This window comes from Lagenorhynchus albirostris, chromosome 12 (genome assembly GCF_949774975.1).
Source record: "Lagenorhynchus albirostris chromosome 12, mLagAlb1.1, whole genome shotgun sequence".
NCBI classification, from domain to species: domain Eukaryota; kingdom Metazoa; phylum Chordata; class Mammalia; order Artiodactyla; family Delphinidae; genus Lagenorhynchus; species Lagenorhynchus albirostris.
The window spans coordinates 16,330,344-16,343,120 of NC_083106.1; the positions used below are offsets into that span (position 1 = coordinate 16,330,344).

At 44.1% G+C, this 12,777-nt stretch overlaps 1 protein-coding gene across 3 annotated transcripts in view; it reads right to left on the bottom strand.

The window, feature by feature from the left end:
- The window catches only part of UST (uronyl 2-sulfotransferase), a 288,527-nt gene that overhangs the window by 56,282 nt on the left and 219,468 nt on the right, over positions 1-12,777 (bottom strand). For all 3 annotated transcript variants that reach the window (XM_060168301.1, XM_060168299.1, XM_060168300.1), the window contains exons 6-7: positions 8,205-8,302; positions 6,210-6,367 (exon numbers count right to left, since the gene is read on the bottom strand). In XM_060168301.1, the coding sequence (XP_060024284.1) occupies positions 6,210-6,367; positions 8,205-8,302 (256 nt within the window). The remainder of the gene's footprint in view (positions 1-6,209; positions 6,368-8,204; positions 8,303-12,777) is intronic.

Sequence of the window (12,777 nt, forward strand, 5' to 3'; positions counted from 1 at the left end):
GTTGTAGCACAAAAGTAATAAGAAGATGGAAATAAAAAATGAGAAATAGCATGTTTAATCCAATCGTTGTAGAATGATGGATGATTTTTATAAAACCAGAGTAGACGGTACATATATTTTTAACCCACGCAAACTTATTTGTAAACTATCCCCCAATTCCCGACCCCACTGGCTCTCAGATAATGTGCTTTGGACTACTGCAATCAATTGTACTTGGAATCCTTTTGATACGATCCCATTTTCAGGCCCCATATTGGGCATAATTGTACATCTGTGTTCAAGCATTCTGTAAACGCCTGTCAGCAGATGCAAACTGTTAGGAAACCACAAGCACTTCCTTGAGAAAATGGAGAGACACTGCCACCTGCTGGACAAAGTTTAATTCATTAACTGCGCTCTGAAGTATGCAATTCTGCATATGGAAAATAAAGGTTTTTCAAGAACTGAATCTTAGGGTCATAGTTAAAATAAAAACGCCATTAAATCACTGAACACCCATCCTATATCTACTAAATAACGTGATGCATAACAGGCTGAAAGATTCAACATTCAACTCGAGTTAATGGTAATTTGTCCTGGTCACATCTCAACAGTGGATTTCATTTAAGGTTGAAATTTTAACGCCCTGATATTTCTGCTAAGAGCTCAGGCATACAAATAGATGATTTTTAAAAAACCCTCAGTGACTTGCATGGTGTGTGTTTTTCAGTCCTGAGCATGTCACTGTAGTAATATTTCCATTAAACTTATTCCCTGTGATTGTTTCAGGAATAAAGTATTGGCCAGAATATAATTGTTCCTCTCCTTCTAAGTCAGAAATACTATTTCCTAAAGGCATGCAATTTCACAGTCACAGGTCAGCTGTCACTGATGAAGTAAGTGAAGGGTGACCAGTTTTTTCTTCTTCCCCCCCCCTCCCTCTCCTCCTCTCTTTCCTTCTTTCACGTAGAAGTTACAGAGAGAGCTGAAGCCCTAGTTCCTCCCAGATAATGGCCCTGTCTCTCTCCTGTAATGTGGCTGGCAGGTTAATAGCTAATTATTGAACACTTAGTCATATGTTAAGCTCTGGGCTAAGGGCTTTACATGGATTCGATCAGGTTCATCTCTCACAACAACCCTGTGAAGTAGACAGTACTGTTTATGTGCCTTATACAGATGGGGAAGCTATGGGGTACAGGGGTTACACCTTACCTCTGGTTATCCAGTTAAGTGGAGAACGGGCTTTAATGCCCGGGCTGCCTACTCCAGAGCCTGTGCCCTAATAATTATGATATTCTGTCTTCTGGACAGAAATGCATATGGTATGGAGAGAGAAGGGTGGACAGCGTGACCAGAGAGTGTGTTGGGATCCCTGGCTTAGGGAAGAACGGATTCTGAAGGAATGACCCTGCAGCGAGGATTCGTCATGTCCTCTAGGTGGCGATAGTCTCCATAACTAAACCTGGGAATTACGAAGGCAATGGGGACTGCCTGTGGTTTTTGCGGGGCGGGGGACGGGGGGGAAGCACCGTATAATTGTGCTAACCAACAGAAGGTAGAAAGAGGAGCCTTAAAACCTTCTATGTGATACTTTAGTATCATAATAATATAGACCTTAGCGATCAACCACCCAAAGCTACATTTGCTCGGGTCCTCTGGGCAGAACCACGGCAGAAAGAGGACAAGGAGTCTCTTCAAACTCCCAACTCAGTGTTCTTTCCTTAAAAAATAACTTTTCTTGGGCTTCCCTGGTGGCAAATTTTCTTGGGCTTCCCATGTGGCTTCCCTGGTGGTTGAGAGTCCGCCTGCTGATGCAGGGGACACGGGTTCGTGACCCGGTCCGGGAAGATCCCACATGCCCCAGAGCGGCTGGGCCTGTGAGCCATGGCCGCTGAGCCTGCGCGTCCGGAGCCTGTGCTCCGCAACGGGAAACGCCACAACAGTGAGAGGCCCGCGAACCGCATAAAAAAATAATAACTTTTCTTTATGAATAATAGGACAATTTTAATTTTCTATGTAAATATCCTCAGATTTGAATTCTGCAATGCAAATGAACTCCAAGAGTACACTGCTATACCCTTAATAGGAGTCTAATTATCATTCATGCCTAGGAAAAAGATATTTAAATTTGTACTTTATTTATCATCGTTGTTAATAAAAAATATTTAAGTATAAGCATTTTTTTTTTAAAAAAAACAAAGCACCCAATTTATGAATGAACTTAAATCCTCAAAGTTAGCACGGAAGTCATTTTGTTTGGAATTAGACATTTTTCCTTTGTAGTATAGTTGGTGGCCAGATTCTCAAGACAGCCCACAAAAGTCTTGTAAATTCTCTACTGAGGTTCCAGTGTTTACATTTGTAACGGAAACAAGTTGAAAATGAATACTAATGTAATGCTAGTCACGGAAAGTATTTCGAATACAAGGGAAAAGGATTGGAAAGTATTTAAAATACAAGGGAAAAGGATTAGCTTTCAAGTCCTCACATAGTCCTCACGTAGGAGGGTTAAAATATCAGGTCCTATTGTTCCATATCTGGATGCTAAGTGGCACTGCTGAACTGGAACAGCTGGGTTACTCACCAAGTCAGGGGCGGATATGGGAGACGCTGATATAAGGACTTTTCCTATCACAGATACTCACTTATTCTCTGTCTTTAATTAATTTTCCTATTTATTGTGGCCTTTAACACCACTGTGATTTTAGCTCCTAAAGAAACTATGACTAAGAAAGCGTGTCCCTTTTTAAGAGCTAAGGGGGAAAAGCATTCATGAACACGTTAACGCTTGTGGCTCAGAAACTCTTAAGTTGTAGCCCTTTGGTTCACATTTCGGTGGATGACCATGGAGCTGTCTCTCCAATTCTTTGGGCCGGCTCCAAGCTTCTCGTTTTTGAAAGTTAAGTAATGAGCAAATGTAATCGAGATTAATCAATAAAAAATGAGACCGCATAAGTTAAAGAAGTGAGGTCACTCTTACCCAGTAAATCTGTTTCGGCCTTGGTTCCCCCAATTCAAACTCATACCCAGGTTGGGCGGAGTTTACTGAGCCCTCACTCCAAGGTACTGGCCTCAACATTAGCAACTGCCCTTGGGCTGGCGGGAAACACCAGAGTGTGTTCTCCTGGTTATCCACCAGGCTACAACTTTCATTCTTATTTCATCTCGAGTACTTACTATCTTCAACTTCTTCTGAGATACACTACCTGGGTCTCCACAGAATGCAAACATTAATATAAAATGACTAAATTTCAAAAAATTTATGAAGACTAAGTTTCTCAAATATTTTTGGTAGGAGACAAGTTTACTCACCAGCATATACCTTCTTACAGGCAACGAATGGGGTGAGGGAGCACAAACAGTTGACCTATTATTCAGCGAAGTTATTAACTTCTCTAAATGGTGGGTTATTGGAACCCACAGTACTGATTGGAAAGAATTAATGACTATCTTTCCAATCTAGAATAAGTGACAACCCATTTGACTAGCGGACGTTATTTTTACCAGCTCCCCAGTTATTGTTATTAGTGTTTTTTCTTCAGCAGTGAGACTGGTCTAAATACTTTTCGTCTTGCTGGAAGGGGATGACTGAAATCCGCACACACCTGCATTTTCTAAATAACAGGATGAGCACCAAAGAAAAATGGCCGGTGGAATGTTTGCCTCTTAATCCAGCTCCATGGTCCGTTTAATCTACAAATATTTAAAGGTCTCAGATTTTAGTGTTTCTTCCCTCTGTCCTCTAGTCTACTCAGTTATAAAATTCTTGTATAAAGGGCAAGAGCAAGGGTTTTAGTGGGCCATTATCTGTGAGTGTAGATTGAAAATGCACGGGTGATGAGGCTCTGGTGTGAACGATGAAGGGACCTGCTGCTTCTCTTCCTTTAACCTATTCGATACCAGCTCACTGATTTGTGGCCATGAGGAAACAATACAGGGGCTTAGTCTTTGCAGAGGCTAAAATATACCAGAAAGCTGGCCAGGCGAGGATGCTCATCTCCTGTCCCCTGCTTCAGGGGATGAGGAAGCTCTTTGGGACAGAGCCACTGTGGAGCTACTTGGCCTTCAAGGTTACCATAGAAAAATCTCACAGAAGGTGCCTGAGAGACCACAAAACACAGGGGAAGTTACTGCAGAATCACTCAAATGCTCATTTTGTTGTCTACGTGCCGTGTGGCAGCGGAGGCCATTACGCTGGAGTGACGTGCAAAATATTTAACACCAGTTCCACTCAGGAACTAAATTAGAACAGTTGTTGAGTCCTGGGCCAGAGTCCTGAAGACCCCCTTGCGGTGGTGGGGGGAGGGGGCGGTGAGGGTGTGTGTGTGCGTGTGCGTGTGTGGAAGTGCACCCGGAGGGTGGGAGCCCAGGCAGTGTAGACGCGTCTCGCTGTTTTAACCACTAGTATAGCTGGACTGTGTGAACTGGTAATGTGTTGGCTGGCCTGCGTTCTCCCTGGGGCAGCAGCCTCAGAAGTATTTCATATATTGCTATGCCAAACTCAAAGGGGAGAAAAATCTTTACAGGTGGAAAGATCACAGCTAAAGACAAAAGAGCTAACAGTCACTCAATCTTCAAAAATATGTTCTACTTTAATTAATGGGCTTCTAGATCACGGGACGAAGACCTACAATTCCTGAGAAGTCAGGTATTTAAATGAGGAAAACAGTTGGGACGTGAAGATGATACATCCTGACAACAGTAGGTAAGCGAGCCCTTGGGGCTAAGATTTTTGTTTGTGGTTTATTTGTATTTAAGAAGAACAAAGATTAAAATGTCCTCTTCTAAGTTATCAGACCTACACTTCTGATGTTGACCCTTGGTGTGCTGGGCTGTGACATCCTGTGAATCCTGTCAATCCCAGATCCCAGGATGGATGAAGTGCGTGGTGTGGCCTCACCCATACTCTTCCCAAGTGCTGGGATAAGAGTGTGTTCTTCTTATCTGACAGCTATGTGTCTCCAAGACCCAGTCAGCCTTTTATCTCATACTGTACATCTCACACCCCCACACCCCCACACACTATACAACAAGATAAAGCCGAAGAAGGGAAATAACAATGAATAACGTAAACCTTTCCTTCAAAGGAGCCTGATTTAGGGTGAGACTCCTCCTTGCACAAAGACCAGAGTTTACTTTGTCCTACAGAGCTAAAAACTGGTCCCAGGAGAACTCTTTAAATTCTTTGAACTCTTTAAATTGCCCAGAGTTGAAAGAGCAAAGGAAGGCCCTATTTCAAAAAATGACAATTTAGAGTTTGTTATGCTTCTAGCTATTCCAACCACACTTCTTGCTGCAGAGACACACCTCGAGGTCCATGGTCATGTAAGTACATGCGAGTTTGCCTCTGAATAAGAGTGTTGGGAGACCAAGGCAAAATCACCTTCCCCCAGCGAGTCCCTGGTAGTGGTAGGGCCACCCGATGGAACCAAAGTCAGGGCTCCTGCAGGCAGAACCAGTTCACCGGGGCATCAGCACCTGTCAGTGATGCAGGTGTGGTACGAGGTCCCTGCCTGGCTGCGTGGCATGTGAGGCAGAGGCTTCGTTGGGGAAGCCCTTCCTCTGTGCCTCATTTCTACAAAGCAGAATAACACCTTCCATTTCCCGACAACAAAACAAAACCATAAACGGATTAGTGAAGAGGTATTGTTGAGGCAGCAGTAGATTAAGAACAGGAAAGAAACAAACAAAGTTGAGAAAAACAAATGATGGACTTCTGAAAGTAATGATTTTACAGTGACACTACGGGCAACCCTTATAATTGCTTTGCTGCATTCTCCTTCTTCTGTTTGGACACCACTCCATCTATTAGAGCAAAATCATAATTGCATTCTCAATGTGCTGCTTTATGGACTCTATGCGCCAGGATTTGCTTTTGTCAAATGGAAGTAGGGCCAGAGTTAGCTCATCACACTCCCCCAGGGCTCCAACACACACCTGCCTGTTCACTGGTTCACCCCAGCACCAGGACACGGCCCACGGGAATGCTGCCCATCTCACTTTCCAGAGGGAGAAATGGAAGCATCTGACCTTTAAAACACGGCGAGTTTATGTTTGGCCCTGAAGCTCAAGCTTTCGGCATCTAAATCTCGTGGTTCTAACCTTGCTTTGAAGCCAGGGGAGCTCCCCTTCACTAACAGAAGAGATGATTTCACGCCTTTCTTTCCCGAGTCCTTTTCAAGGTGAGTAAGCCTCAAAACAGAGAAGCACTTGCTTACAGACAGAGTTACCTGGGTCTTTGTAGATACTGAGCACACCCTTGAAGTAATGAGGTAAAAATCTTTCCAGTAGAAGCAGCACATCTTCCAACTCCTCAAGAATCCCCACAAGCAGGAAGTTTTCATTGACGTTCAACTTTGCTCTTTCAAGGGCCCACTCACCAGGCTCCCTTTATGGATATAAAAATGATTTTGAAATCAAAGATTGGTTTTCGAATTGCAGCAACAACGTGCTGGAAGCTTCTCCCTTCTCCCACCCATCCCCAGTCACATAAGTCCAAATCCCACTTTCTCCAGGGCCCAGCGAGCCCCACCTAAACGTTTGTTAAGAGAAAATGGGCCCAGGCAGCTAGGTCTCAATAAACGCTGATTAGAATGGCCTTTTAATAGGAGGACCAAACCGAACCCATAAAGTTAGACGTTTTGAAATATGAAACTTACTGATTTTGATTTCTGTAGAAATCAAAATAGGTGTCAGGTCATGACCACTAATCATCTTATTCTTTTGAGGAATTTAAAAACAAACTTTTTTTTTTTTTTCTTCAATTACAGAAGGAAAACAGCCTCATCTTATTTGTAAGGCAGATCTGTGAGCCAACAACACGGATATGAATGTAACGCCTGGCTGGCGTTGACTATCTGCGGGAATTTGGGCAAGCCAGGATTCTTTTTTGAAAATTTTTAATAATCCTTAATTAGCTCAAATAGTTGTCATCAAGGTGGAACAAGGTGACATTTTGAAAGCATTCTGAAAATCATCACGAGATAAGGCATCAGAAGTCCTCGCCCCAAGATTGGGAAATATATAATTTTAAAAGTACTTTAAGGAGTCAGAATCTTGTTTTTTGGAATAAATATCCTCATTTTGACAGAAAGCGAGTCAACTGGCCCCAAATCTTCCCAGGATCTGAAGCCCTGACCGTGAAGCAGAAGGCATTTACTACAGGGGCCAGGGTGGGTGAGGGAGGCCTCCTGAGCTCAGGAGTTTATAATGAAGCAGAAAACTGACACTTCTAGCCCCAGAATTCTGACCGTAAACCAACTGGTTAACTCGGCCAAACGTCAATAATAACAACACACATAATAATTAAGCAGCAATCACAGTGTAAGCAAAAAGTACGAGTGAGCTGCAACTTGGAAACAGCTGTGTCCCCCCCAACCCCCAGTCTCTTAAGGAACACAACGACCTTCTAATCAATGTCTCCTTTCGGGGAAAATGCCGCTTCTGGCAGCAGGGTTTATTTTCCACCAAGCAAAGATAATATTCATCGTTACTACCATTTCTCCTGGAGGCTACACATTTGTCTGGTACAACGAATTTCAAGTGTAGCTAGACCAGAATCACCTGGGAGGTGGTCACAGATGCCTGGGCCTCACCTCAGAGACTGTGATCAGGTGAGGGTTCCTAACAAGTACCCCAGGGATGCAGATGCAGGAGGTGGGTGGACCACACTGAGGGCCCTTACTATCTGAATAAGTCACTTTCTAAAGAAGGTCTTGCAACCAAGTAAGGTTGAGGAGGGATCACTAGAAAGTACTTTCTTCTCTTTCTACTAAGCATGCCTCAGGAGAGAGACACTCTGGAATTTTGGGTGCGAGCATCTAGTGTTTCAGACCCAATCAGACACACCACACTGGCAAGGACAGCTGTGGATGCAGCACAGACACTAGAGGAGCAGGTTGGGCGCACCCCCTGGGCTTCACTATCTCATGGGCTGGGGAGTGACAGGTGTACGTCAAAGGTGAGGAAGAGTTTGGCTGGCATTTCAGTGACACAGCTTTACGGGTGGTTCCCAAGGCCTCTGCCAGACCTTGATTTGTTCATTTCTTTATTTACGGGACATTCAGAATCTCAAATGCCATCTTGAAAGATTAACAGTAAAGAGTAACTGAATTCCAGAAGTTAGAGAGCCTGGGGACGCAGAAGACGCCCACGCAGTACCAGCTGGTGGGTTTCCCGCCATTGTTGTCCGAGTGAGCATGTCATGAGCCTGTTTCAGTCCTTACCTGCATCTGGGATGCTGTCCACAAAAGTACGGAATGATGTAAAACAACCTGGGGTTGGAACACTCAGGATAGTTTTCAAGGATACACTCGTTGATGTCCTAGAAGAGAAAACACAGCAGTGAGATGTCAGGCGGTCTCTGCGGGGCTTTGTCTAATGTCATACAGTGTAAGTAAAATTGACACTTTAATGATACGGGAAGGCCTTGAGAAGATGTACAGAACTGATGGATTTCATGAGAAGAAATGAAATCCCTTTTTTGCCTCGCACCAGCCTGCTTCACTGGCCAGGTACACACATGCTCAGCATTTCACAGAGTGCTTGGTCTGTTGAGTTAAATGAATTTCTGCATTTCCCAGTGGCCTGAAGTCTCTAGCTAGATGACAAGCATCTTGGAGCAGTTCGACTGACTGTGGCTAGCTGTGGCCCCAGCAGTTATGAGAAACTGGGAAGTATACAGTGGACACTTAACAAATATTTGTTGAATGAATTCAGTATGACTTAATTCATTCAGACTTAATCAGAGATCCCTGTACAGCCAGTCCCGTAGAAATGTGTTTCCCTGTGTATCCACACGTCCAACAAATACTTATTAAGTACCTACAATAGTCACATAGAGGGTCTGTAAATTTTGGAGGGGCTGTAAAACCATTTCTAATGTTATATTAGGTTAGGAAGTGGCCGGATGTTTGCATATAGACATTCTCTCACTTTCAACAGCAACAGTTGTGATTTTCAAATAGAAAATCTGGAATTTCTGCATAGAAAGTTTCTCTTCTATGAGGTTGAGTACAGTGTCTGTCAGCATTACTAGAGCTTACAATGACATGAAAAGAAGGGCTAAAAATCCTCTTTCATCAAGGCAGATTACACTGGATACCCTAGATAAGACATGTCTGGTTCTTAGGTATTTCTAAGGAGAAAAGATAACCCAATTTACAAACAAACCAAACAGCTATGGGATGTTTCTTCAGACACAATACTGGCAAGGCAAATTAAGAGTGGATATAACTCAGCAAACATGGTCCTACGGTCAATGAAGTTTATGAGTCAGTTGAAGCCACTGAATCTAATACGATTAGGGTAAATGGTTAGTTATTAAAAGTTTTTTTTAGTTCAAGTTGGGAGTTGGAAAATATAACTTAAATATCTATTTTTTTCAACAACATTTTCTTTTCCTTCTCATGCTTCTTTGGTTTATATACCACTTAAATAAATTACACAATTACAGTAACAAATTCAACCGGAATAAAGAGATTCAGGAACAGACACACTCCAGCTGCGCACCTGAGCCTTGTGTGGGAAGCACAGGTGCACAGTTCGCAGAGAGGAGTATACGAGAAGCACGTGGAATGGTGTACGTCAGCCCATCCAGCCATGCATGAAGTGAAGGCAATAAGAGCACCTCACTGCATATGAAAACCCATTACAAATGCATGATGTTAGACCCCAAATACATTTCTAAGAAGAAACTGACACAGAGGGGTGTATGTATAAGACTATTCATTGCTATAAGATTTATTACAACAAAATATGGCAGAACGTACGGGTCGTTAATGGGGGATTGATTCAGAGAGCAGTTATGGCACGTTCCTATGATGAAATACTGGGCACCCAGCAAGGATGAGGAGGATCTACACGCACTGTCCTGAAAAGCGTCTGTGATGAGTTTTCAGATGAAATAAAGTCAATTATAGGACAATATGAACATGTAGGACAACATAAAAATAAAATGTGTTTACATAAGGACAGAAATATCTGGAAGGGGCTTCCCTGGTGGCGCGGTGGTTGAGAGTCCGCCTGCCGATGCAGGGGACGCGGGTTCGTGCCCCGGTCCGGGAGGATCCCACATGCCGCGGAGCGGCTGGGCCCGTGAGCCATGGCCGCTGAGCCTGCGCGTCCGGAGCCTGTGCTCCGCAGCGGGAGAGGCCACAACAGTGAGAGGCCCGCGTACCACAAAAAAAAAAAAAAAAAAAAAAAAAAAAATCTGTAAGGATAAACACCAAACTGTTAAAATAAGTCATTTATGGTGCTAGATGTAATGGAAGATGGGAATACACTGAACTTTATTTGTTTTTGAAACGTTAGCTTTAATTATAATATATATATTTTAGTTTTAACATCAGAAAAGTTTAAGGAGATCTACACATTGTAGAACAAACTAAAACTTGTATAGAGGGTGACCAGGCTTTGCCATGAGGATGCTCTGACCTCCCTTCCTCCCTCACCCTCCAGGTATCCTCTGGCAGTTGGCTTCCCCCAGGGACCTGAGCCTTAGGTCAGAGTGACCCAGGAACTGGGCTGGGGTCAGAGGGAGGGAGCTAGGAGCTGGGTGGGAAGCAGAGCACAGGAGACTCGGGGCACGGCCAGCGTGGTCAGGAGGGTCTGTCCTCTGAGGTCAAGATTTCACAGCAAATGGCTGAGTAAAATGGTGGTGATTTAGGGGGTGTCCAGAGATCTGCCCCCCACACAGTCAGCCCCCCAGAGACCTGCATTAACACGAGGGGCGGGGCAACTGAGCCCACCCAAGCCTCCTGCAGAGACTCTCACAGCGCCTGCGCTTCTCTGAGTTCACTTTACAGTGGCCTTTTAAGAAGAACTTGTGTAACTGTTTGTTTAGGTGGTGACTCCAGGAGAGCCCAGATGCCTGCTCACTGCATCTCCAGTGCTTAGCACCCTTCCTGGAAAAAGCAGAGGTGCAATAAATACTCAGCGACTGAATGAGCAAATGGCAGAAGGAACAAGCCAAGACACACACCCTTGATTCTGTTCCCAGAGATCCTGGCCTGGGGCTCGCAGGAGGGGGCAGAGGGCATCGGTTGGTGGGGAAGGGGAGGGCTGAGGACTGCAGGGACCTAGGAAAGACGTTTCTCTATTGGAATCCACAAATAACCTCTCAAGGTCAATTTATGGGAAGACATAAATTCCTAGTTTAAGAATTACTGTTAACAATTCTTCCTTTCTTAGAGCAAGGCATGTCGCAGGAGATTTCAAAGGGTTCCATTTGAGCCCATTAGGTTGATGGATGGTGTTGGCCACAAGCATCTTATGGAAATGCTATAGGAGGACATAAATACAAGATGACTCAGATGTAAGACCAAGCGGAAGCAGGAAACGAGCTGTGAAGACCCACGCACTCAGCTGCCTATGGCTTGGCCACAGTGAACACTCATCTGCTTCCCGGCAGCTCAAGGACGCGGGGCTTCGGGAAGCTGCTCCTGGCCACTCACACAGTCCACTCTTACTGGAACCCAGAACTTCAGTGAATGACCTTTCAGTGTTTTGGGCAACCAAATGTGACAAGTGTCAACACAGCTGTTCCTCCAGTGCTCTGCTCCAGTCCCCCCCAGGGCCATACGGTTTCCCCCCAGAATTAATGGTTTTATTTCTGGCGTTAGGCTTCGCCATCTTGTGTTGTCTTACAATCCCCTTTTTATACTGAAGTTCTCTTTGTACATATATAGTTTAAAATGATTATGCAATTTCATTTTTTCTTCCCATGCAGTGTTTCTAGGATAAGGTTGTTTTAAGCGAAAACCTTAATATTTATTTTAAGACTTGCTCTAAGGTCTTCATGATGGTGATGATTTGGCCAAGCGGGCCCGCTTGCCAGACTGCTTGCCAGTGCTTGATCCACGATTTGCTTATCTGGTCCTTGGATCTTGGCAGCTGCCATGGCACCCCACAAAGTGTCCCCTTGCCCAAGACTAGCCCTCTTGTAAGACTGGGTTTCAACATAAGACCCCACTCTCCCCACATTCTCAATTTATTCGGGAAACGAGATATTCTCTAGGAGCGAACATTCCAGATAACTGACAAAACTACAAAAAAAAAAAGGCCAATTTTGGTTGAAATTTATTCTAAACTGTGCTATTTTTAAAAGCATACACTTACACCCTCTAGGTTTTCTTAGTGGCTTCACCTTCTTCCACTTTGATCGGACAGCAAAATCACGTTCAATTGATTTTCTCCCGTAACATTTTCACTGGATAGACTGTGATGAATAACATGCACCTGTCAAATGCCAAAGGGCCCTCAGTGCCCAAAGGAAACCCCAGTCACTACAGCCAGATCCCTGGGGGTCACTCCCGAGTCCTCTCTCACCCTCACTGTTCATGTCACTCAGTGGCCCGACCCTGCAACCTGACCCCTAAATGGTTTTCTAACCTGCCTTCTGGCATCCATTCCACACCTCAGGCCCTGCTCAGCTCCTTCGCAGCTGGTTAGTATCTCTTCCTTTCATCTCTTCTCCCTGAACACATTCTACACAAAGTTGCTGCAGTAACTTAGCTGAAATGCAAATTCATCCACTTCACCCCTCTGTTCAAAAGCTTTGAAGGACTCTTAGTGACAGTGCAGTGGCAATAAGGATCAAGGAGGGCACCTGTTAAGAAATGCTAATTCCCGGACCCCACCTTGATTTAACGGAGAGCTTGATTTAACAGGCTTTTCTGGGGACAAGGCTAGAAATCTGCATTTTATTTATTTATTTTTATTTATTTATTTATTTTAACATCTCTATTTGAGTATAACTGCTTTACAATGGTGTGTTAGTTTCTGCTTTATAACAAAGAG